Here is a 26,866-nt window from a genome sequence, read left to right as displayed (position 1 = left end):
TGATAAACCACCAGACTGTCTTCCAAAATGGCTGTACCATTTTCATTCCCACCAGCAATGAATGATGCTCTGTTGTTAGGTGCATGCATGTTAAGAATTGTTATATCTTCTTGGAGAATTGACCCCTTTATCATTATGTAATGCCCTCTTTATCCCTAATAACTTTCCTTACTTTGAAGTTTGCTCTTACTGAAATTAATAAGGTTACTCTTGCTTTCTTTTATTTGTGTTAGGTGTATATTTTCCTCCATCCATTTACTTTTAATCTATATGTGTCTTAATATTTAAGGTGGGTTTCTTGTAGACTACGTATAGTTGGGTTGGTTTTTGATCCACTCTGACAATCTGTCTTTTAACTGATACATTTGGACCATTGACATTCAAAGGGATTGTTGATATAGTTGGATTAATGTCCAACATATTTGTTCCTGTTTTCTATTAGTTGCCCTTGTTTTTTGACTCTGTTTTTTTTTGTCTCTTTTTCTGCCTTTTGTGGTTTTAACTGAGCGTTTTATATGATTCCATTTTCTCTCCTTTCTTAGCCTATCAGTTCTGCTTTTTTTTTTAACCTTCTTTAGTGGTTGCCCTAGAGTTTGCAATATACATTTACAACTAATCTAAGTCCACTTTCAAATAATAGGATACCATTTTGTGAGTAGAGTGAGTACCTTATAAAAGCAAAATAATTCTAATCCCTCCCTCCTGTCCCTTGTAGTATTGCTGTCACTCATTTCACTTATATATAAGTGTATATATACATATGTATGTGTATATATATATTCTAGATACATAAGCATATGATCAAATGTTGCTGTTATTTTGAATAAACTGTTAACTGTTCAATCAATGAAAAATAAGAAAATTTAAAGTTTTTATTTTACCTTCATTTATTCCTTCTTCAATACTCTTCCTTTCTTTATGTAGATTCAAGTTTATGACCTATATTATTTTCCTTCTCTCTAAAGAACTTCTTTTAACATTTCTTGCAAAGCAGGTCTACCAGCAACAAATTTCCTCAATTTTTGTTTGTCTGAGAAAGTCTATTTCTTCTGCACCTTTGAAGGATAATTTCTCAGGAATCAGAAGTCTAGGTTGGTGGGTTTTTTCCTCAAAACTTTAAATATTTCACTCCACTCTCTTCTTGCTTGCATGATTTCTGAGGATAAGTCTGATGTAGTTCTTATTTTTGTTCCTGTATCAGTAAGGTGTTTTTTTCCTCTGGCTTCTTTCAGGATTTTTCTTTATTTTTGATTTTCTGTATTCTGAAAATGATATGCCTAGGTGTAGGTTTTTTTTTTTATATATAATTTTATTTATTTATTTATTTTTTTCCCCCAAAGCCCCAGTAGATAGTTGTATGTCATAGCTGCACATCCTTCTAGTTGCTGTATGTGGGACGCGGCCTCAGCATGGCCAGAGAAGCGGGGTGTTGGTGCGCGCCTGGGATCCGAACCCGGGCCGCCAGCAGCAGAGCACGCGCACTTAACTGCTAAGCCACGGGGCTGGCCCTAGGTGTAGGTTTTTGCGGCATTTATCTTGCTTGGTGTTCTCTGAGCTTCCTGGATCTGTGGCTTGGTGTCTAGCATTAACTTGGGGAAATTCAGTCATTGTTTCAAATATTTCTTCTGTTCCTTTCTCCATTTCTTCTCCTTCTGGTATTCCCATTATGTGTATATTATTCTTTTTGTAGTTGCCCCACAGTTCTTGGATATTCTGTTCTGTTTTTTTCAGTCTTTGTTCTCTTTGCTTTTCAGTTTTCAAGGATTCTATTGATATATCTTCTAGCTCAGAGATTCTTTGCTCAGCCACGTCCAGTCTACTAATAAGCCCATCACAGGCATTCTTCATTTTTGTTACAATATTTTTTATCTCTAGTATTTCTTTTTGGTTCTTTCTTAGGATTTCCATCTCTCTGCTTACATTGTCCTTCTGTTCTTGCATGCTGTCTACTTTATGTATTAGAACCCTTAGCATATTAATCAGAGTTGTTTTAAATTCTTGGCCTGGTAATTCCAGCATCCCTGCTATGTTTGGTTCTGTTGCTTGCTCTGTCTCTTCAAATTGTGTGTTTTGCCCTTTGGTATGCCTTGTGATTTTTACTGATAGCTGGGCATGATGTGCTGGGTAAAAGGAACTGCTATAAACAGGCCCTTAGTAGTGTGGTGGTGAGGTGTGGGGGAGAGCAAGTGTTCTGTGGTCTTATGATTAGGTCTCAGTTTTTAGTGAGCCTCTGCCCCTGGACTGTGAATCTCGTAAGTGCTTCTCAGCTTTTTTCTCCTCCCTTAGATGGGACAGGATGGCTAGAGTGGGCTGGAGTTGGATATTTCCTTTCTCCCAGGTCAGTCAGGCTCTGATAACACCCCAGCAGGTTAGGCACTGGTTAACTAGTTTCCACATGAGGGCAGGCCTTGTTAAGAACAAAACGCTCTGGAATACAGTTGTGGCACCACATAATGATGTTCCTTCCGGTCAACAATGGACCACGTGTATGACGGTGGTCCCATAAGATTAGTACCATATATCCTGGGTGTGTAGTAGGCTACAAGGTACACTCTGTGATGTTTGCATAATGACGAAATCTCCTAACAGTGCATTTCTCATAATGTGTCCCTGTCCTTAAGTGAAGCATGACTGTATTTCAAAATGGTTCATTTCCCCTCCCTCTGCCAGAAGCCCAGGGAGATTTTTTTCTGATATTTACTCTGGGAACCTGGTCGAGCTCCTGGAGGTAAATCTCACAATGTTATGAGGGCCCCCATGACTAGATCCTCCTAGAGTCTTTAACTATCAGAATTGTCTGCACTGAGCCTCCAGCAATTTGTCAGTTACAGTCAGGTTTTCCTACCTGGCGCTGGTTCTGGGGTGGTTCCCACTTGTGAGTCTCTTCTCTAGGAAGTCAGGTTCACCTGTCTCTCTAGTCCTGGGGGCAGTGGTTTGCCCTGTCTCCTCCCCTCCTTTATGGAGCCAAGAAGAATAGTTGATTTTTCAGTCTGTCAGCATTTTGCTTCTTGTTAGGATGGAGTGACAACTTCCAAGCTCCTTAGGTTGAAACTGGAAGCCCACTTAACTTTTCAAGGTCACTTTTTCACTGGAAAGTATTATGTATGTGCTATATTATCCCTATTAGAATTTTCCATCTTTCAAATAATAATACTTTATATAATGTGTGTTATGGTTTACAGAGTACTTTCACTTATTACCATATTATCTTCACAACAGCCCTGTAAGGTTGATGTTGTCTTCATTTTGCAAGCAGGAACTAGTTCAGAGACATACATATTATTTGCTCAAATACATATATAACTACTAAGTGGAAATGCAGATCTGAGGGAGTGTTCTTTTCACCACTGGATTTAAGAAGGATAAGAAATTTCCAGCTGGCTCTGCTAGTGTTATACTCTGATTTGCAACAATTTCTTTTATAAAATAATACTAAAAGTCAAATCTCCATGTGACCTTTGCAGAAATCATTGGACGGCAGTGATAGGGATAAAAATAAATGTCAGAAGACAGATAGCTTACACTACATAACAATTTTTTAAATGAAAATAAAAGGAACACCTTTAAAATGTACTGCTTCTGTCATTTAGTTATTTTGATGTAGTCTGCCCTCCCAGGTCTTCCAGTTTGTTGCCCATGCGGCTACCTTGACCCCCAGCCTGCCAGAACACTGTGTTTCCGTGAACAGATGAAGTGCTTACACATTCATAGACTGAGACACAAGAATTCAGTTGGGTTCTCTCATTGCTCCAAGCAGATTTCTGTCCTCTCAGCCATGACAACTCAGAGTGGGCTTTGAATACTGATGGCAGGCCCTTTTATTATTAATCAGGGATTTGTATGAATTAATTTAGGAACATGAGGGAGATGGGAGCTTAAAATTAGAATCAAACTTAATATCCTAAATAAAATAAATGGTACTGCTTCGTGACATTTAAAGGTCTAACAAATAAAACAACAACTTGGTAAGCCTTGATGATGGACTAAAAGTATATAACCTCAGAGTTAAGTTTCTAGCTAAATACTTTTAACCTCTTTATCAGAAAAAAGCCATTTCCCTACTATAATAAGTTGGGTAGCAATTACAGTGTTGAAAGGTCATCCAGTTGTTCTTTGTGTTTATCTGATATTTGAACTTGAGATATTTTACTACTGATTGCCTAGGATTCTTTGGGATGGACTATGACTTTTTAAAAAAAGTTCATCGAGCAGGTTCAACACAATTTTAGTCTTGCCCTTAGATGACTAAAAATTACATTTATTGCATAAAGTTCACTATGAGCACAAAGAAATTTATAGTCATAAAGTGATAAGCAACATTTGTATTCCCACATATTGAAATAAACAGAATTATTATATTGCCTGAAATGCATATATTTGGGTCTGTAACTATCATAGCATGTGAATATATGTATAAAATGTCTTTTAAATAAAATATTTATATTTAATATTGAATTTATTTTATTATGCATAAGTATAGTTCCTTGTGTATATCTTTTATTTATTGAAGTTGTAATTACTACTAATATAGTAAGGCTTATATTTCTAATTTGACAAAATTACTTGGTGTTTCCTACTGATAATAGTAATTAAGACATTGGCTATATTTCACATAAGAGAAAAAATTTTTATAGTTATACTTACTATTCAGGAAACTATGTGTCAGAGGTTTTAGGGTCCACGTTTATGGTATCACAGTGTTATATATGTGCTCATTTTTTATTTAAATTACAACTTTTATTCTATATTTAACCATTTGTAGAAATGTTTGGAAATTAAGGTAGATAATATGAAGAGAAATGTGAAGGAGAAGATCTAAAAGCCTATTAACTTTTTTAAATGGTGGTTCAGTTTTTATCTTTGGTCTGTATTAAAATAGCTCTTCACACATGTCAAATATTTACAGCTTTTCCAAGAAAATATCTTTTAAGGGTAAAGGATGATTTAAATAATTTGTAAAATATATTTAAGATATGAGCAGAATATTTCTTATCAATCATCAGACATAAATTATGTCTGCATAATTCTTATCAGACACATTATTTCTCAGATCAGTGCCATGTACAGTAGACACTAAATACGTGCTTATTGATGATACTGTATTTAAATAGCAGTTTAAATCTTTGCATTAATTTAAATTAGAACAAAGGTAACAAAGTAATAATATTTCAACAAAATAGATGACATTGTTCCAATGCAGCTGTCTATCATCAGTTTCCCCAGAAGCATTTAAACAGTTCATGTTTTTTTCGTAGGTTCTTATCATATGCACTCCCCAATTCCTGTTTTATGGAGCTACTTCTTTAGTTAAGTTCTTTCTTTGCTGTCCTTTTGAAGATATAATTGTTACACCATTTTCCATATGGTTATTGACTTTTTTCAAATACTTTGAAGGAGATCACCTTTCTCTTGACTCCATTCCTTTCCCTTCTTGCTTTGTTTTAAACCTGTGGCTCATGTCAGAATACAATTTACATGCTTTTGGCTTGAGAAACTGCTATAAAATGTGGCAAAACTGACAGTATTAACCTAACAAAGAAACAAAAAATTTGAGAGGTAGAATCAGAATACTGAGGCTAAATTTATGCTTTTATTTAAGATTTGAGAAAGGAAGAAAAATACATCCTCTTAGATAACTTTCTGTATTTGAGCATATTTTATTTTGGTTGTATAGTTGATTAAAATATTAATTTGAAGGAACTGTGTTCATTCACACTAATAATTGAGAAATGCCTTCTAAATTGTTAAATTATGCTCATTTGCATTAATACAGGCGGCACCATTTAAAAATCAAGCCTATGGTAATGCTTTATGTCAGAAACTCATATTTAGTACAAAATCAGAAAATAGTGAAAGTAGTTTAAATCTTATGAGCTCTGGCAACTATTTTTTGCTTGTTTGTTTTCTGTTGTAAAGTATACGTCACATAAAATTTACGATTTTTACCATTTTTAAGTGTATAGTTCTGTAGCACTAAGTACATTCATATTGTTATGCAACCATCACCACTCTTCATCTCCAGAATTTTTTCATCTTCTTGGAATGAAACTCTGTGCTCATTAAACACTCCCCATTCCCACCTTCCCCCAGCCTCTGGCAGCCACCATTTTACTTTCTGTCTCCATGAATTTGACTGCTCTAGGTACCTCCTATAAGTGGAATCATACAATGTTTGTCCTTTTGTGACTGGCTTATTTCACTTATCATATCTTCAGGGTTCATTCATGTTATAGCATGTGCCAAAATTTCCTTTCTTTTTACAACTGAATAATATTCCATTATATGTATATACGGCATTTTGTTTATCCATATATTTGTCTATGGACACTTGGGTTGCTTTCATATTTTGGTTATTGTGAATAATGTTGCTGTGAACATGGGTGTACAGATTTTTGTTTGTTTTTTTCCAACACTTTATTATGAAAAAATTTAAATGTATAGAAAAGTTGAAAGAATTTTACAGTGAACATCTATATCCTACCACCTAGATTCTACCACTAGAATATTTTACTGTGGTTTATCAGTATCCATCTCTCTATCCATGATCGGTCTGTCTTATTTTTTGATGCATTTCAGAGTATTTTGCAGACAATACACTTCCTTCTAAATGCTTCAGTGTGCACGTCAACTAGAATTCGGTATTAGTTTGGTTTTTCTTTTAAGATAACATTTATATACAATGAAATGCACAAATCTTAATTGCGCAGTTGATTAATTTTGACAATGCATGTACTTGTGTAACGGAAACTCCTGTCAAGATATAGAACGTTGGGGCCAGCCCAGTGGTGCAGGCGGTTAAGTGTGCACGCTCTGCTGCAGTGGCCCGGGGTTCGCCGTTTCGGATCCCAGGCGTGCGCTAATGCACCGCTTGGCAAGCCATGCTGTGGCAACGTCCCATATAAAGTAGAGGAAGATGGGCGTGGATGTTAGCCCAGGGCCAGTCTTCCTCAACAAGAAAAAGAGGAGGATTGGCAGATGTTAGCACAGGGCTGATCTTCCTCACACACACACACAAAAGATATAGAACATTACTATCACCCCAGAAAGTTCCCTCATGCCCCTTCTCAGCTGGTTCTTTCTCCTAATTCCACAAAGGTAACCACTATTTTGATAATTCTTCTACCATAGATTGATTTTGCTTCTTCTAGAACTTTCCATAAATGGAATCATAATATGTACTTTTTTGTGTAAGGCCTCTTTCATTTAGCATAATGTTTTTATCCATATTGTTGTATAGATTAGTGCTTCCTTCCTTTATATTGCTGAGTAATATTCCATTATGCGAATATATCATAATTTATTTATCCATTTTCTTATGATGGACACCTGGGCTGTTTTCATGGCAACTTATTATTAATGCTGTTATTACTTATTTTATACAGGATGAAGTAATATTTCTCTTGCCTGTTCCCTCACGCTTAAGTCACTAACATTATGGCTTAGTAAATGCTTGTGAAGGGATTTTTAAAAGTAGTCTGTTTAAAATCCTTCTCAATACCCTGATAACTCAGCAAAACCATTTCTCTTTACCTTACATCTTGGCCAGTGAAAGAGATCAAGTAGTTGCTTATTTTAAATGTGTATCACACATAGTGGTGTGTGGTTTTCTTTTTTAATGCTGGTAAATAAATTGTCCCATAGGGATCCGCTAGCTTCCATACTAGGTATATCTTGGGATTATAAACTGCCTCCCAGTCCTACTCCTATTCTTAAGTTTTTGAAACATTCTTGGTTCACTATTAGGAGGGAGGTGGAAATAGGAGGCATTGTGTAGTTTCTGATGGTTGCAGGTGGGGGAGTTCTCACTGTAGCCAGCTGCTACAGCAGCACAGCAGCAAAGGGTAGCAGATAGGGATAGGATAGAGGAGATGGAGACATTACAGGTTATTGGTAGCTGAAGTTGATCTCTACTACAGTTGTAAATTGAAACCCAATTTTTTTGCAGAGAGAAATTCAAGTCAACTTGTTGCAGTATTTTATTTGCTAATTAGGCAGTACTACACCATTTCATCTTTAATAGAATGGCAAGGTGACAACTCTTAAAAATTTAAACATACCAACTTTGCCATTTTTTTGTCTACTATATGTATGGTGTACATGCTTTGTTTCTGTTCTCAAAATACCAGAAGAACATCAGGACTATTTTTATAACACAGTCTCTTTTCATTTAATTTGTAATATCCAAGAGAAAATGTAATTTAAAAAAATTCTGCATGGTTTAAGGACAAGTAACTAAGGATGTCAAAGAAGCATTTAAAATATTAAGACCCACTCTATTTTCCAGAAGATATGAAAGTAATACCACTTAATAGGTTAGCTGCCACCCTGCACTTTCAAAGCACTTTCGAGTCATTCATCTGTCTGAGGTAGGACAGTATTAGCACCCTTGGTTAATAGATGAGAACTCTTTTTTCCTTCTGTGTTTTACTGTATTTGAATTCCAGAATTTATCCAGAGTTCTCCAAACAGTGCTTGTGGTCTTCTGGTGGCCTAACAAAGATTCATTTTAATAATGGCTTTCCCCTCTTATCTCCTGAATACCTCTGGGATATTTTTTCAGAAGAGTTAAAACTAGAAACAAACAAACAAAGAATTGTCAGCTTTTGTAGTAACAGTAAAAATAAATTTAACTTGAAAATTTGTAAGAGATTATATTGTTCATAGAAGTTAAAACAATTATATTTAAAAATAGTGAAATACTTCATAAATTTGGATGAAGTCTTTAAGCAAATGTAGCTTTATGTGCACCTAATTCATGGTTTTCTTTCTAGAGGAGAGATTATGGAATTCTATATCTAAAATAATTTAATAATTACGTTGTATTGGTCCAGATATATTTGTGGTTAACAAAAAGAAAGGAAAGAAACCACAGGTGTTTATTTCCTGATTTTGTCATAAATGGTTATGAGGATAGCATCTCTGTAAATTACTGGTTATGTTATTACTGGAACTAATAATCTTAAATTAGAGCATGTTTACAGGAACCTTATAATTTGAAGAAGTAGAGTTATCACATTCAGACACCTAGTTATACTGGTCTTTGTTCGTTTCAATATAGAACATTTTGAAGGCAAAAATTCCAGAGCCTGATTTATTTTATCTGTGCTTATTTACAACTATGTTTAATCCTGCTCTTGTTTTTGAGCTTCTTAATACTGTATAAAAATATTAGTCATTAGATTGTCTTAATATAGATGTCTTCAGCACTTCCACAGAAAGTCATTGTCAGAAAATTCATTCTAATTCAAGGTTAATTAGTGTACCATTAAAATAATGTGTTACAAAAATTAATTACATCACAGGTCAAAAAACCTGTGAAAAAGCGTAGTGTAAATGTCTAAGAGCACATCATCCTCTTTAACTCATTGCTATATGGGTGCTACCTTTCAGGAAAATATATCCAGAGTGAAAATCTCTACTGAGGTCCAGTCATAGGTGTTTCCCCTAAAGTAAATTTTTGGCAGCACGTATGGGAAATTTAAAATATAACTCCCATTAACAGTAAAATGAGTTTCTTCTCTGCTTTCCCATCGAAACAGCTAAGGATTTATGTTTTAGCATTAGTTGATGGAACCGTATTGGGTTCAACAGGAACCTGGTTGAGAAGCAGAAATTATCTGTACATCTTGTGGTAAAAGTACTAGATATATTAATATTATGTTTTCTTACTTAACTATTAGTTGGTTCTGGTAGGTGCCTTGGGTAAGTATATCACACATCATTTTAACTCGGTAGTAATTCTTGTTAATAGCTTAACTTAATAGCCATAAAATGTACATTTAAAATTAGAACTAAAAATGATAGAGACTTTGAAATTTTATCTAATTCTTTTAATATAAAAGCTGTAAAACAGTTACATTGAACGATAGAATATTTTATACGTTAGTAATTATTCTGAGAGTCTTATTAAAATATCTCCTATTCATGTGTAGGGTTTTGGAATTAGCCCTGGTAACAGCAGGTCAGCACACATTAGAGCTACAGAAATTGTAACATAGGAAACTCTGTTCTCTATACATTTTCTACTTGGCTTTTACAATTGTCTCCATTTTTAAAAATTCTTAGTGGACTCTGAACAAAATACTTTTGCTACTACAATAAATAGTGAATGATTTGCAATTCACATTTTTGAATTTTCTGCTTCCCTTCTTCTTTGGATTTTGTGTAAGCATATTGGAAAATATATTTGCAGGTAAATAAAAATAAATTAAACAAATGAAAGAAAAAGAAAAAGACAATCTGTAGGGAAGAAATTGTCTTTGGGTTTGTTTGTTTGTTTCAAGAGTAGATCCTGGTTTAATTAGTTGAACTAGTAGGTGCGTGAAGAGAGTCTGAAAGATAAAGAGTGTAAGTGGGTTTAGAAAAGCTTTCTTGAAAGGTGCTTTTTACTCTAAAGCCATCTTTGTCCCAGCTTATTTCTACTTAAATCTTTTCTAAAATGACATAAAGCAGGGATTTCAACTTAATGTGGAAAAACATTCCATTCTTTAAAAATGACAACATCACTACTACCTTCAAAAAGTAGCGTTAAGCCATACAATGCTCATCTCTCCCCAAAAGCCCTTAGCTTTGGGGGTTTCGCTTATTCTTTGGACCAAGTAGGCTTCTTTCATATTTAGTACTTTGTCTCCTAACAGTTAATCATCTATTCTGTTTTACAAGTGGCTTTCACCGTCAATGTTTGAAGATAGACGCTAGTAGGCTGTACTAGTGTTGTTGAGATATTTCGGGGTGTAAATCTGGGATATTAAGGGGAAATGCTTAGCTTCAAACTGATTAAATTTTCTTACATTATAAGGAATAAACTTGAGCAAATTTAAATATACTACGTTTAGATTATGATTTCTGCCTAGATTTAAGTACTTATTTTTTTATCCATAAGATTTCTTTCACCAGAAGAAGTGAACATAATAATTTAAGAAAATTATCTTTTACAGTTATAAAGTACTTTAGCATTTACAAAGCGGTATCTTGTAGCTCATTCATTCAACAAATGTTATTGGTATTATTGTTGTTAGTATTATCCTTATCTCCACCTATGGGTAAGAAAACTGATCAGGCTGAAATAAGTCATTGGGCTAGTACATAATGGATTCCAGAAGTAGAACTCAGGATTTCCAATTGATTTCAAAATGCCTACTGTCTTTTATATCAATTATGCTTAGAATAATTAACCTACAGTTTTACATATTAGTTTGTCTTTCTTAAAACATTTTCTCTTTTATATGGCCCCACAACTAGCTTAACAAATTCATTTATCTTTTTCTATGTTTTTAGGGCAGAGCTCTACTCCATTGGGCATGTGATCGAGGACATAAAGAACTAGTCACAGTCTTGCTACAATATAGAGCTGATATTAACTGTCAGGTAAGAGTGATGAAGAGAGAGCTTTTTGAAAAAAATTGAGGTAAAATCTACATAACATAAAATTCACCATATTAACCATTTTATTAACAAAGTTGTACAACCATCACTACTATCTTGTTCCACAACATTTTCATCACCCTAAAAGGAAACCTTGTAGCCATTAAGCAGTCACTCCCTATTTTCCCCTCACCCCAGATCTTGGTAACAACTAATCTGCTTTCTGTTTTGATGGATTTGCCTGTTCTGGATATGGAATCATAAAATATGTGGCCTTTGTGTCTGTGGCCAAATAATATTCTGTTGTACGGATATAGCACATTTTGTTTATCAGTTCATCAGTTGATGGGCAGTTGGATTGTTTCCACCTTCTGGCAATTGTGAATAATTGCTATGAACAATTCTTGTACATGTTTTTTGTTTGAACACTTGTTTTCAGTTCTTTTGGTTCTGTACCTAGGAGTAGAATTTCTGAGTTATATGGTAATTTGATATTTAACTTTTTGAGGAACCTCCAAACTGTTTTCCATATGAGCTATACCATTTTACAGTCCCACCAGCAATACATAAGGGAATTTCTGCACTTCTTCACCAATACTTGTTATTTTCCTTTTTAATAGCCATCCTGGTGGGCATGCAGTGATATCTTATCATGGTATGATTTTCATTTGCATATCCCTAATAACTAATGATGTTGATATCTTTTCATGTACTTTTTGACAGTCTTCCTTGGAGAAATGTCTGTTCAGGTCTTTCGCCCCTTCTTAAATTGAGTTGTTTGTCTTTTTGTTGTTAAGATGTAAGAGTCCTTTATATATTCTGGATACTAGACCATTGTCAGATGTATGATTTACAAATATCTTCTCCCTTTCTGTGCGTTATCTTTTCACTTTCTTTTTTTTTTTTTTTTAATTTTTTGTTTATTGCAGTAACATTGGTTTATAACATTGTAAAAGTTTCAGGTGTACATCATTGTACTTCTATTTCTGCATAGATTACATCATGTTCACCACCAAAATACTAATTACAACCCATCACCACACACATGTACCGAATTATCCCTTTCACCCTCCTCCCTCCCCCCTTCTCCTCTGGTAACCACCAATCCAATCTCTGTCCCTATGTGTTTGTTTATTGTTGTTATTATCTACTACTTAATGAAGGAAATCATACGGTATTTGACCTTCTCCCTCTGACTTATTTCACTTTGCATTATACCCTCAATGTCCATCCACGTTGTCACAAATGGCTGGATTTCATCGTTTCTTATGGCTGAGTAGTATTCCATTGTGTATATATACCACAGCTTCTTTATCCATTTGTTCCTTGATGGGCACTTAGGTTGCTTCCAAGTCTTGGCTATTGTGAGTAACGCTGCAATGAACACAGGGGTGCATGTACCTTTGCAAATTGGTGTTTTCAAGTTCTTTGGATAAATACCCAACAGTGGAATAGCTGGATCATATGGTAGTTCTATCCTTGATTTTTTGAGGAATCTACATAGTGGCTGGACCAGTTTGCACTCCCACCAGCATTGTATGAGAGTTCCCTTCTCTCCACATCCTCTCCAACACATGTTGTTTCCTGTCTTGTTAATTATAGCCATTCTGACGGGCGTGAGGTGATACCTCATTGTAGTTTTCATTTGCATTTCCCTGATAGTTAGTGATTTTGAACATCTTTTCATGTGTCTGTTGGCCATCTGTATATCTTCTTTGGAGAAATGTCTGTTCAGATCTTTTGCCCATTTTTGAATTGGGTTGTTAGTTGTTTTGTTGTTGAGATGCATGAGTTCTTTATATATTTTGGAGATTAAGCCCTTATCAGATGTATGGTTTGCAAATATCTTCTCCCAATTGTTAGGTTGTCTTTTCGTTTTGTTGATGGTTTCCTTTGCTGTGCAGAAGCTTTTTAGTTTGATGTAGTCCCATTTGTTTATTTTTTCTATTGTTTCTCTTGCCCGGTCAGATGTGGTGTTTGAAAAGATGTTGCTACGACCGATGTCGAAGAGCGTACTGCCTATGTTTTCTTCTAGAAGTTTCATAGTTTCAGGTCTTACATTCAAGTCTTTAATCCATTTTGAGTTAATTTTTGTGTATGGTGTAAGGTAAGGGTCTACTTTCATTTTTTTGCATGTGGCTATCCAGTTTTCCCAACACCATTTGTTGAAGAGACTTTCTTTTCCCCATTGTATGTTCTTGGCTTTTTTGTCAAAGATTAGCTGTCCATAGACATGTGGGTTTATTTCTGGGCTTTCGATTCTTTTTTTTTTTTTTTTTTTTGTGAGGAGATCAGCCCTGTGCTAACATCCGCCAATCCTCCTCTTTTTTTGCCGAGGAAGACGGCCCTGGGCTAACATCCGTGCCCATCCTCCTCCACTTTATATGGGACGCCGCCGCAGCATGGCTTGCCAAAGCAGTGCGTTGGTGCGCGCCCGGGATCCGAACCAGCGAACCCTGGGCCGCCGCAGCGGACTGCGCGCACCCAACTGCTTGCGCCACTGGGCCAACCCCTGGGCTTTCGATTCTATTCCATTGATCTGTGTGTCTGTTTTTGTGCCAGTACCATGCTGTTTTGGTTACTATAGCTTTGTAGTATATTTTGAAATCAGGGAGTGTGATACCTCCAGCTTTGTTCTTTTTTCTCAGGATTCCTTTAGCTATTCGGGGTCTTTTGTTGTTCCATATAAATTTTAGGATTTTTTGTTCTATTTCTGTGAAAAATGTTGTTGGAACTTTGATAGGGATTGCATTGAGTCTATAGATTGCTTTAGGAAGTATGGACATCTTAATTATGTTAATTCTTCCAATCCAAGAGCACGGAATATCTTTCCATTTCTTTGTGTCTTCAATTTCTTTCAGCAATGTTTTATAGTTTTCCGTGTGCAGCTCTTTCACCTCTTTGGTTAAGTTTATTCCTAGGTATTTTATTCTTTTTGTTGCAATAGTAAATGGGATGGTATTCTTAATTTCTCTTTCTGCTACTTCGTTGTTAGTGTACAGAAATGCAACTGATTTTTGTATGTTGATTTTGTATCCTGCAACTTTACCATATTCGTTTATTACTTCTAAAAGTTTTCTGGTGGATTCTTTAGGGTTTTCTATATATAAAATCATGTCATCTGCAAATAGTGACAGTTTCACTTCTTCCTTTCCAATTTGGATCCCTTTTATTTCTTTCTCTTGCCTGATTGCTCTGGCTAGGACTTCCAATACTATGTTAAATATCTTTTCACTTTCTTGATAGTGCCCTTTGATGCACGAAAGTTTTTAATTTTGGTGAAGTCCAGTTTATCTATTTTTTCTTATGTTGGTTGTGCTTTTGGTGTCATACCTAAGAAACCATTGCCAAATTCAAAGTCATTAACATTTACCCCTATATTTTCTTTCTTTTTTTTTATTGTAGCAAAATTACATAACAAAATTTACCATTTTAACCATTTTTAGGTGCACAGTTCTGTGTCATTATGTACGTTTACATTGTTCAGCCATCACCACCATTCATCTCCAGAACTTTTTCATCTTCCCCAAGTGAAACTCTGTACTCATTAAATGCTAATTTCCCATTCTCCCATTTCCCCAGCCCCTAGCAACCACCATTCTACTTTCTATCCCTATGAATTTGACTATTCTAGGTACCTCATATAAGTGGCATCATACAATATTTGCTCTTTTGTGACTGGCTCATTTTACTTAGCATAATGTTTTCAAGGTTTATCCATGTTGTAGCATGTGGCAGAATTTCCTTCCTTTTTAAAACTAAATATTGCATTGTATGTATATACCACATTTTGTTTATCCACATATCCATCTATGGACACTTAGGTTGCTTTCACCTTTTGGCTATTGTGATTAATACTGCTATGAACACGATTAACAAATGTCTGTTTGAGTCCTTGCCCTCACTTCTTTTGAGTATATACCAACACTTGTTATTTTCTGTTTCTGATAATAGCCGTCCTAATGGGTATAAAGTGGTATCATTGTGGTTTTGATTTGCGTTTCCCTAATGATTAGTAATGTTAAACATCTTTTCATGTGATTATTGGCCATTTGTGTATCTTCTTTGGTGAAATGTCTGTTTATGTCCTTTGCCATTTTTCAACTGGGTTGTTTGTTTTTCTGTTGTTAAGTTGTAGGGATTCTTTATATATTCTGGATATCAATGCCTTATGAGATATATGATTTGCAAATATTTTCTCCCATTCTGTGGATTTTCTTTCACTCTGTTAATAGTGTTCTTTGATGCACAACAGTTTTAAATTTTAATGAAGTCCAACTTACCTATTTTTTTCTTTTGTTGCCTATGCTTTTGGTGTCGTATCCAAAGAATCATTGCCAAATTCAATGTTATGAAGCTTTTTCCCTGTGTTTTCTTTAAGAGTTTTGTAATCTTAACTGTTATGTTTAGATCTTTGACCCATTTTGAGTTAATTTTTGTATATGGCATTAGGTAAGGGTCCAACTGCATTTTTTTTGCATGTGGATATTCAGTTTTCCCAGCACCATTTGTTGAAAAGACTGTCCTTTACCCCATTGAATGGTCTTGGTGTCACCCTTGTCAAAAATTATTTGACTGTGTATGCAAGGATTTGGGCTCTTTATTCCATTGGTCTGTATGTTTATTTTTACGCCAGTACCACACTGGTTTAATTACTGTAGCTTTGTAGTAAATTTTGAAATTAGGAAGTGTGAGACCTCCAACTTTGTTTTTCTTTTTCAGGATTGTTCTGGCTATTCTGGGTCCTTTGACTTTCCATATGAATTTTAGGATGGATTTTTCCATTTCTGCAAAAAAATATCATTGGGATTTTGATAGAGATTGCATTGAATCTGTCGATCACTTTGGGGAGTATTGTCATCTTAACAGTGTTAAGTCTTCCATTCCATGGGATGTCTTTCCATTTATTGGTGTCTCTAATTTCTTTCAGCACCGTTTTATTGTTTTCAGTGTACAATTCTTTTGCCTCCTTGGTTAAGTTTATTCCTAAGTATTTTATTCTTTTGTGACACTATTGTAAATGAAATTTGTTTTCAAAATTTCCTGTTTAGGTTGTTCATTGTCAGTGTTTAGAAACACAACTGATTTTTGTGTATTGATTTTGTATCCTGCAACTTGGCTGAATTTGTTTATCAGTTCTAACAGCTTTTTGTGCAATCTTTAGGGTTTTCTACATATAAGATCATGTTGTTTATGAACAGATAATTTTACTTCTCCTTTCCAATTTGGATGCCTTTTATTTCTTTTTCTTGCCTAATTGCTCTAAGCTTTCTAATACTATGTTGAGTATAAGTAGTAAAAGTGGGCATCCTTGTCTTGTTCCAGGAATTTGCTTTTTAATTTAGTATGTTAGATGTAAAATGCTTTTCCTTTACATAATATTCGTTGCCGTATATGTCCATTCCTCTCTAGCCCCCTAGGCGTCATGGGCTCACCGTGGATCTTTTCATCAAGTCTGAAATTTTCAGTTCTAACTACACTCTCCAATTCATTTCACTCTAAATCTCTTGTTTGACCTTATGGAAATCCCTAGTCCCTTGACTCATCTACCTTCTCCCATTTGAGCTCATTTTATCCACTCTCATGCTGTTATCCTTATCCGCATTCCCATTCCGTGTTTTTCAACACTTGTAGCCACTTGGCAAAACTCTAACTCTGATAGTCCAATTGCCTGCCTTCTACATATTTATACTTGGGCTCTGGGCAATGCTAGAAAAAAAATATCACAAAACCCTGGTATTATTATGAATCATGGCATCCATCTTTAATTTTGACTGGCAAGTCTTATGGTCTTTCTTATTCTCAGATTATCTCCTATTTCACAGAGAAAATAGAAGAAATCATTTATTACCAACCTAGATCTCAGCCAATAGTTCCAAAAACATATATCTCTTCTTGGATATCTCTCAGACATTTCAACTCACAGTGTCTAACACTGAACCTACTATCTCTCAAGAACTACCCCCCCACCGTAATTGTCACCATCATCCAGCCAGTTTTCCTGGTGAAGAATCGTTGATTCTTCTCTCTTTTTCACACCCATTCAAGTCTTATAGGTTCTGCCTCCTAAGTGTATCCCAAATCTCTCCACTTTTCTCTTTCAGCATTACCAGTACACTGGTTCGAGCTTCTTAAATTATGTCAGCAGCTCTGAACTGTATCCCTTCTTTTAATTTTGATATCCTTCAATTTATTTTTCGCTTTTCATCTAGAGAGTCTTTCTTTAATGCTAATTTGCAAACGATGTCTTGTTTACTTTTATTTTTCTAAGATAAAATCTAAATTTAATTTGCCCTGTAAAGCCCTTCACGATTTGGGCCTTGCTTACCTCTCCTTATTTCTCAGCACCTTCCTTTCTTATGCCCCAGCCCTGGTATGCTGAGCTCCACTAGTTCTGAAGAACTTGACATACTGCTCATTTCTTGGTCTTTCTATGTACTATTTCCTTTCTCCTTCGTTCTCCCTCCTAGGCCTCAGCTTACACATCATTTCCTCCAGAAGCCGTCCTTCACTCTAACCAGCTAGGCACCCCCACTATCTTTATAGCTCCTGGTTCTTAAGCTCGTCAAAGAATTATAGCTCCCTGGGATCACCTTGCTGTTTGCATGCCTGTATCCTCAACACCACCATATGCAGGTACCAGAGTTTGGTTGTATTGCCAGTGCCTCACCTATCTGAATATAGTAGGTGCTCAGTAATTACTGAATAAAGTAATATTAGCTTGTAAAGAAGTTATCAGAAAGTTAGAAAAATAGAACATGAGAACCAGAAAGGACTAAGCATTTATCAGAACCTTTTGGGTATCCTTGTTGTTTTATCAGAAGAAATACTTCTTTCCCTATTAGACATGTGTGCATTCTTCTTGGGCCAGTTCCCTAGCTTTGAGTCATAGGTCAAATGATAGCCTTGGGCCATAACCTTGCCTTAAAATGTATATATTTCACTGACTTTTTTCTTGAGCAATTAGTATATATACGAGGGGAAAAAAACTCTCAAAATGCAAAAGACTAGTTTTTTAAAACTCTTTCTCCCATCCTTGTTTCATAGCCACTCAGTTCTTCCAGAGGTAGTACCTATTATCAGCTTTATGTATATCCTTTCAGGATATGTTATGTATATGCAAGCATATACAATAGTGATATGATGCAAAATACACTATTCTATAACTTGCTTTCTTTATCTTGGGGATTGTTCTGTATTAGTACAGATAGTGCTGCCTTACTTTTTTGATGTCTGCATAATGTTCCTTTATGGAGATATATCATAATTTATCTAACTAGTACCATATAAATGGACTGTACCATCGCTGCCACCCACCAGCGATGTATGAGAGAATTCCTATTTCTCTACCCTTATCAAAATAGTTTGTCATAACACTTTTTGTTCTCTGCCTATTTGATGAATGAGAAATGGTATATCATACTTTTAATTTGTATTTCTCTTGTTAAGAGTGATATTGAGCATCCTCTCATGTAACTAAGAACCATTTATATTTCTTTTTCTGTGAACCATCTGTTCATATCTTTTGCCCAGTTTCCCATTGGATTGATGGTATTTTTCTTCTTAATTTATAGGAATGTTTTATATTTTAAGGAAAATTAGCACTTTTTGATATAATTATTAAAACTTTTCCCCATGTTTTCTTTTAGTACTTTCATCATTTTATGGTTTCTTTGATCCATCTAGAATTAATTTGTGACACACATATATAATAGGTATTTTATTTTTGTCCAAATGGTGCCAACTTTATTTTTGTCTACTTGAGTAACCACTTGTTGAGTAATGTTTATTGAATAATCTTTTCTCTACTGATTTGAAGTATCTTCTTTTTCATATTCTCACTTCCTCTGTGTATTTCTTTTTCTTTTTCTTTTTTTTTTTAAAGATTTTATTTATTCATTTTTTTTCCCCCCAAAGCCCCAGTAGATAGTTGTATGTCATAGGTTCACATCCTTCCAGTTGCTGTACGTGGGACTCGGCCTCGCATTGGACGGAGAAGTGGTGCCTCGGGGCGCGCCCGGGATCCGAACCCGGGCCGCCAGCATCAGAGCGCGCGCACTTAACCACCAAGCCACGGAGCCGGCCCATCTCTGTGTATTTCTATTGCTTTCTATTCCATTGCTCTATTTTTCTGTTCATGTACTTGTGCTATGCTGTTGTAAATACTGTTGCTTCAAAATATGTTTTAATATCTGGTAGGATAGATTCCTTCACTACTTATTCAGAATTTTTCCGGTTACTTTTGCTTGTTTATTTTTCTGCGTGAACTTTGAAATTGTCTTTCCAACCCTTGCCTCCCCCATCCACCACCATCACCGCCATCACTAAGTTAAAAAACAAAAACAGAAACAACAAACTATTGGTGACTCATGTCTTTTATTTGGTTTGGATAGGTAGGGGGTATTTTGGAGGGAAATGTCCCCAAGTTAGGCACAGCCTGAGGTTTTTGCCTGTGGGTTTCTTGTATTCTATTTATTTGTGTCATATAAGACAAACAATCCAGAAACTGCCTTATGTGGCTCTATAGAACACTCTTGACTGAATTCCAGCTTTAATGCAAAGTTAAAGTTCCATGTAGGTCTTTAGGATGGATCAGTTGGGACTGTATGCCTGGCCAGTGTTTTCTTGCCCTCTTTGTATTCACATGACCACGTATACTGCCCCTATCCTTGATAGTCCTTTGTTATTGGCAATCCCAATCCTTATGATCTAGCTTCAGTTAAGGGAATGCTTTTGGCTTTGTCGGTTTGGGTTGCTAATATGCTTCCAAGTCAGAGGGCTTGTGGAGATTAGCTCTCAGAATAGCTATCCTCTTGTAATTTCTTCTTTGGTTTCATTATTGAAAACTCTTTTCAAATATAGACAATACAAACATAATAAATGAAAGGAAAGGTTCATCTCCGTCATGACTCAATCTTCCTTAAACAACATTATTATTGACTGGCCTATTGGTTGCCAAAAAGGAAAATCAATTTTATTAGAAGTATTTGCTTGGCCACAGATCTTGGTACTAACCCAGCAGAGACAGGCTGATGTTATCAACTATCTGAAGACTAATTTTTACCATTAGCTCTAAACGAAGTAGTAATTAGAGATATGTCAAAGTCCACTCTGTGTTTTCCTGTCATTTTTACCCTTCAGTATATCTCATATATTCTTCTATTGCACTGCAGTTTCTACCTTCTATGACTCTGATGGAATTGGAACTTTTATTTCTCAGAAAGCTCCTTTATGGATTTCATTTGTTATCTGGCTATATTATAGACACAGTTTTGTCTCCTCCACTGGTTGGTATTGATTTTTAGTTCAACTCTGGGAGTTAGATTCTTAACCACATTTGAGATTAGAATATGGGTTAAATACGCACACATACACCCTGCAGACCCTTTTGATCTTTCAAGCCCTGGAGAAAGATTAAAACTACGCCCAAAGCACATTAAAAAGTATTTGAATGCTGAAGATTTATTGCTAGGTTTTCTCAGGTTTATTGTAGAGTAACATTAAGGAAATAAGCGGGGTAGGGTGAGAAGTAGGAGCGTCTACGGTGTTGGGTGTCTGCACTGTCTACTGGGTGTTAACGCGATTCAAAAGGAAGATGTTTCATTTGGGTAGTACTGACATATAAGGACTTTTATGATTTAAAAATTACATAAACTTATGGTTTATATAATGGCATAGAGCAACATGCTCTTTCAGTGAATACCTTGGTGACTGTGTGTTGTAAAAGATTTTGAAAACATGAGATGTTAACTAGATTTATTGTGGTGATCATTTTGCAGTATATACAAATATTGAATCATGTTGTATACCTGAAACTAATATAATGTTATATGTCAATGATATCTCAATAAAAAAAAGAGTACTTGTGGAATGAAAGAATAAATGAATGAATCTGGAAAAAAAGGAAATTCTATATACATATATAGTTTTATGAAATAAATAGAAAATATATTAAAAAAAAAAAAAAAGGAATAGGGATAATGACAATTCTAGATATCACCAGGGTGTTGCAAGGCTTAAAATGATGACTGTAGCCCCTGTACCTCAGGGCTTTCCTGCTGCTGCTGGCCAAGTCCTCTCCTCCTCCCCACGTCCACCAAGCATGTTGCTGCCAGCAGAGGCTTCCCAGCGCTGCTGTTCACTGTGTCACCAGCCTGGTCAGAATTCTCTAATGATGGTACTGCCTATCGGATAAAGTCCAAACTCTGTAGATTTTATTTCAGAGTTCTCCATCATCTTGGAAAAAAAATGACAAAAGTATAAAGCAGTAATTAAAACCATCTGTAGTTCTATTACATTTGTGTGTGGGGAGATAGGATATAAAAGTTTTTTAGTATTTACTACATACCAAGGGTTTTATGTGTGTTGTCCCTTTTAGTAATCATATCAATCCTATAACGTAGGTATATTATTATCTGCATTTAAGTGACAAAATCTAGATTCAAACACGTTACTCTGACTCCAAAGCCCAAGCTCTTAACCTCTCTGCTGTAAAATTTGAGTGCATTTTATTCTCATCTTCATTTTCTCTACTTACATGTATATAACCTATTTTAAAGATATTTGGTACAATACTGTACATGGAGTAGTTTTCCTTCATTATTTAAAATAACTGAGGTATAAAATACATTCAGTGAGGTGCATATAGTACAAAAATCTTAAGGGTACAACTTAATGTCTCTCTGTCTCGAGAGAGAGAGAGAGAGAGTGTAAACACACACAGACACATATACACACGTTCCTGTGCAACTACCACCTGTCGAATTAGAATATTTCCAGAACCCTTAGAAGGTTTGTTTCCTTAACCTACTTCCTGCCAATATCAGTCCTCCCACCCGCACTCTGAGGTAACTATTTTTTTGACTTCTATCACCATCAGTTAGTTCTACCTCTTCTTGAAATACAAATATTTGGAATCATATATTATATATTCTTTTGAATCAATCTTATTATCCTCAGTATGACATTTGTCAGAATCATCCTGTTATGTATATCGTTTGTTCCTTTATTTTTATTGCCATGTAACATTTCATCGTATACATATACCACAGTTTGTTCTCCTGTTGATGGACATTTAGTTTTCTTTTTTCTTTCAGTTTTTGGCTATTATGAATAAAGCGCCTGTGAACATTCTTGAACATGGACATGTACAGATATATTTTCATTTCTCTTTGGTATATACTTAGGAGTAGAATTACTAGGTCATATGAAACTCTTTGTTTAACCTTTTGAAGAACTGCTAGTGGTTTTTCAAAGAGGCTGCCCCTTTTTACATTTCCACCAGCAATGTATGAGAGTTCAGTTTCTCGACATCCTTGTCAACACCTGTTATTATCCGTCCTTTTAATTATAGCCATCCTCGTGTATCTCATTGTGGTTTTGATTTTCATTTCCCTGATGATTAATCATGTTGAGCATCTTTTCAGTATGCTTACTGGCCTTTTTTATGTGTTCTTTGGGGAAATGTCTATTCAGATCCTGTGCCCATTTTTTTTTAACTGGGTTAAAAAAAAAGACCATGGAAAGCACAGTAAGGCTCTTCAGAAGCAAAATCTATTGAGGGATGTAATGGACTCAGGGCCAACCCTTTTGAGGCAAATTATCATTTGTGACTCATGTTACCATCCTCTCATTGTTCTGAGGTATTTACCTGGGTAAAATCAGCTTTGAAAGGACCAACAGTGGTGACCTCAGAGGGAAAATGTGTCACAACAGAAGCCTGAAGGGTGTGAGTACAAGGGAGTAGGTTGGGGGCTCTGCTTAGGTGATGGTGTTAGTAGTGGGATGAATGAGGACTGCCGGAATCACACCTTTTATTTTGTTTTTAGCATTTTTCTTCTAATCCCCCTAAATTTCCTAGCAACTGTTAGAAGGGACCCTCACAAAGAACAGTGACTAGGGTAATTTCATGGAGTCATCTAATTCTATAGGGGTCTCTGTACTTCAGACATCTAGAGCAGATTATATTAATATTAACAGTGTCTGTCCCCATTTTTAAAATTAGATCATTTGTATCCTTATTATTGAGTTGTAAGAGTTATTATATATTGTGAATACAAGCCCCTTATCAGATATATGATATACAAATATGGTCTTCCATTCAGTGGATTGCCTTTTCACTTGCTTGATAGTGTCCTTTGAAACACAAAATTTTTAATTTTGATGAATCTCAATTTATCTATTTTTTATTTTGTTGTTTGTGTTTTTGGTATCATTTCTAACAAACTATTGTCTTATCAGAGATCATAGTGATTAAGCCTTTTTCTTCTAGGAATTTTATAGTGTTATCTCTTACATGTAGGTCTTTGCTTCATTTTGAATTAATTGTGTATGATGTGAGGTAGGTGTCCAACTCCATTCTTTTACATGTAGATATGCACTTGTTTCAGTATCATTTGTTGAAGAGACTGTTCTTTCCCCTATTGAATTGTTGTAACACCCTTGTCAAAAATCAATTGGCTGAAAGTGTGAGGGTATTTTTCTAGATCCTCAATTCTATTCTGTTGATTGATATGTTGACCCTTATGCAAGTACCACACGGTATTGATTACTGTTGCTTTGTAGTAAATTTTGAAACTGAGAAGTGTGAGTTCTCCAACTTTGTTTTTGTTTTTCAAGGTTGCTTTGTCTATTCTGAGTCCCTTAAATTTCCATATGAATTTTAGAATCAGCTTGTCCATTTCTGCAAAAAAAGGCAGCTGAGATTTTGATAGAGATTGCATTGAGTCTACAGATCAATTTGGGGAGCAGTGCCATCTTAAAATATTAAGTCTTCTGATCCATGAACATGAGATGTTTTTATGCACTACTTTATGCATTACTTTAAATGCATTTAGCAAATTTTGATATATTTTTATTATCCTCTAATCAAATATTTTTTAATTTCCACTGTGATTTCTTTCTTAGAATCATGAGTTATCCAGATGGGTACTGTTTAATTGCCCAACATTTGGGTATTTTATAGTTATCTTTCTATATTCATTTCTAGTTTGATTCTATTGTTATGAGAACATACTCTGGAGTGTTTCAGTATTTTGGAATTAACACTTTTTGGCCCTTGATAATGGTGTATTTGGGGGACTGTTGCATGTTCGCCGGAAGAGACTGTATTTTGCAATTGTTTGGTGTAGTCTTCTACAAATATCATTTAGATGAGGTTGGTTAATAGTGCTAGTCAAGTGTTCTGTGTTCTTATTGATTTTTTTTGTCTGTTTCTTACTGAATTATGTTAAAATCTCCAATTATGATTTATCTGTTTTTCCTTTTAGTTATGTTCATTTTTGTATGTCTTGAAACTATGTTATTAGATACAAATTTAAGATTGTTTTATCTTCCTTTTGAATTTACCCTTTTATCATTGAGAAATGGCCATTTTAAAATCTGTTAATTCTTCTTGCCTTAAAGTGTACTTTGTTCAATGTTATAGAGCCACATCAGCTTTCCTTTGGATAGATCAACTAATTAATTAATTAATTAATACTTTTGCCACATCTTGAACAGTGTAAAAATCTTAAAATCGTATAATTCTGGTTTTTTCTTGCTTGTGTTGCTGTAATTGTGATATATTTTTACTTCTATATTTGCTACATACCTCAGAAGATAAAGTCTTTGCATTAAAGTCAATAGTCTTTTATCTTTTTTTTTTTTTTTTTGGTGAGGAAGATTAGCCCTAACCTAACATCTGTGCCCATCTTCCTCTGCTTTGCGTATGGGATGCTGCCGCAGCATGGCCTGATGAGCAGTGCTTAGGTCCGTACCCGGGATCCAGACTTGCAAACCCTGGGTCACCGAAGTGGAGCGCATGAACTTAACCACTACGCCACTGGGCCAGCCCTAATATTCTTTTATCTTTATTCACACACTTACCCTTTCTGTGATGCTCTTTTGTTCCTTCTTATACTTTCCTGATTCCAGCTGATATCATTTTTCTTTTGCCTGAAGAACTTACTTTAATATGTCTTATAGTATTGAGTTCTAGTGATGAATAATCTCAGCTTTAATTGTCTGAATATGTCTATTTCACTTATAGTTTAGAAAGATAATTTTGTTTGATAGAGAATTATATGTTGGCCAGTTTATTCTTTCTGCCCTTTAGAGTTGTCATTTCATTGTCTTCTAGTTCTCATATTTTTTGTGTGTGTGTGAGGAACATCAGCCCTGAGCTAACATCCATGCTAATCCTCCTCTTTTTGCTGAGGAAGACTGGCTCTGAGCTAACATCTATTGCCAATCCTCCTCCTTTTTTTTCCCTAAAGCCACAGTAGATAGTTGTATGCCATAGCTGCACATCCTTCTAGTTGCTGTATGTGGGATGTGGCCTCAGCACGGCCGGAGAAGCAGTGCGTCAGTGCGCGCCCGGGATCCGCGCCCGGGCCGCCAGTAGCGGAGTGTGCGCACTTAACCGCTAAGCCACGGGGCCAGCCCTAGTTCTCATATTTTCTTTTGAGAAGTTAGCTGGAATTCTTATTGTTATTCCTCTGAAGGTAATATGTCTTTTTTTTCGCTGACTGCATTTAAGATTTTCCATGTATATTTCATTTTCCAGCAGTTGCTAGGTGTTTTTGTTTTTTTTAACTCTACTTGGGGTCTGCTGAACATTTTGACATAGCGTTTGTTGATTTGGCGTAATTTTTGGCCATGATTTCTTCAAATATTGCTTCTGCTCCATTCTCTTCTCTCACCTGGAATTACAGTTTCCCATATGTTAGACCATTTGACAGTATTCTACATGTCATGTACTCTGTTTTATTGTTTCTGTTTGTTTTTATTTGTTCATCTGTTTTTTATTGCTGTTTAGTTGTTCTCTCTGTGCTTCAGTTTGGATAATTTTTGTTGATGTGTCTTTGTCTTTGCTAATCTTATCTTCTGCTGTTAAAACTCCACATTGAGTTCTTAATTACAGACACTGGAATTTTTCAGTTCTAGAATGACCATTGGTTAACTTCACCTATTGCCTTTCTCTTTTGAAAATGTCCATCTTTTCCTCTGTTTTCTTTCACGTATTTGTTATGATCATTTTAAAGTTCTTGTCTCTTAATTCAAATAGCTGAATCATCTTTGAGGCTGCTTCTTTTGGCAGTTTTTTCTTTTGCTTACGGATCACAATTTCCTACTTTGTTCACATGTCTCAATTAAATTTTTTTTTATTTTGAAACAATCTCAAATTTATACAAACAATAACAGTATGTTTGACTCTTAAACCGTGAACTATAAGAGTGTTTTGCCGACATTATGTGCTACCGCCCCTATACAAACAAGGGTATTCTACTATATAACCACAGTTCAACCATCACAATCTGGATATTATCACTGATATATAACTACCATGTAATCTTTATACATCATTCTGGTTTTACCAGTTGGCCCTAGAATGTTTTTTATAACAAAAGGATTCAGTTTAGAATCACACGTTGAATTTAGTTATCATGTCTAAAAGAGCCTAAAGGAGGAAACTAAAGATCTCCTTCAGGCTGCAACAGTTATACAGTTTCTCCTTGATCTT

General features: G+C 35.3%; 1 protein-coding gene across 5 annotated transcripts in view; it reads left to right on the top strand.

The window, feature by feature from the left end:
- ACBD6 (acyl-CoA binding domain containing 6) overlaps nucleotides 1-26,866 on the top strand; it is a 198,786-nt gene that overhangs the window by 91,226 nt on the left and 80,694 nt on the right. For all 5 annotated transcript variants that reach the window (XM_004424973.3, XM_087438659.1, XM_087438642.1 and 2 more), the window contains one exon: nucleotides 11,278-11,367. In XM_004424973.3, coding sequence (XP_004425030.1) covers nucleotides 11,278-11,367 — 90 coding nt within the window. The remainder of the gene's footprint in view (nucleotides 1-11,277; nucleotides 11,368-26,866) is intronic.

The sequence above is a fragment of the Ceratotherium simum genome, chromosome 2, assembly GCF_057802395.1.
Source record: "Ceratotherium simum simum isolate JZ-2026a chromosome 2, ASM5780239v1, whole genome shotgun sequence".
NCBI classification, from domain to species: Eukaryota; Metazoa; Chordata; class Mammalia; order Perissodactyla; family Rhinocerotidae; genus Ceratotherium; species Ceratotherium simum.
This window is presented reverse-complemented; position numbering and strand designations above follow the sequence as displayed.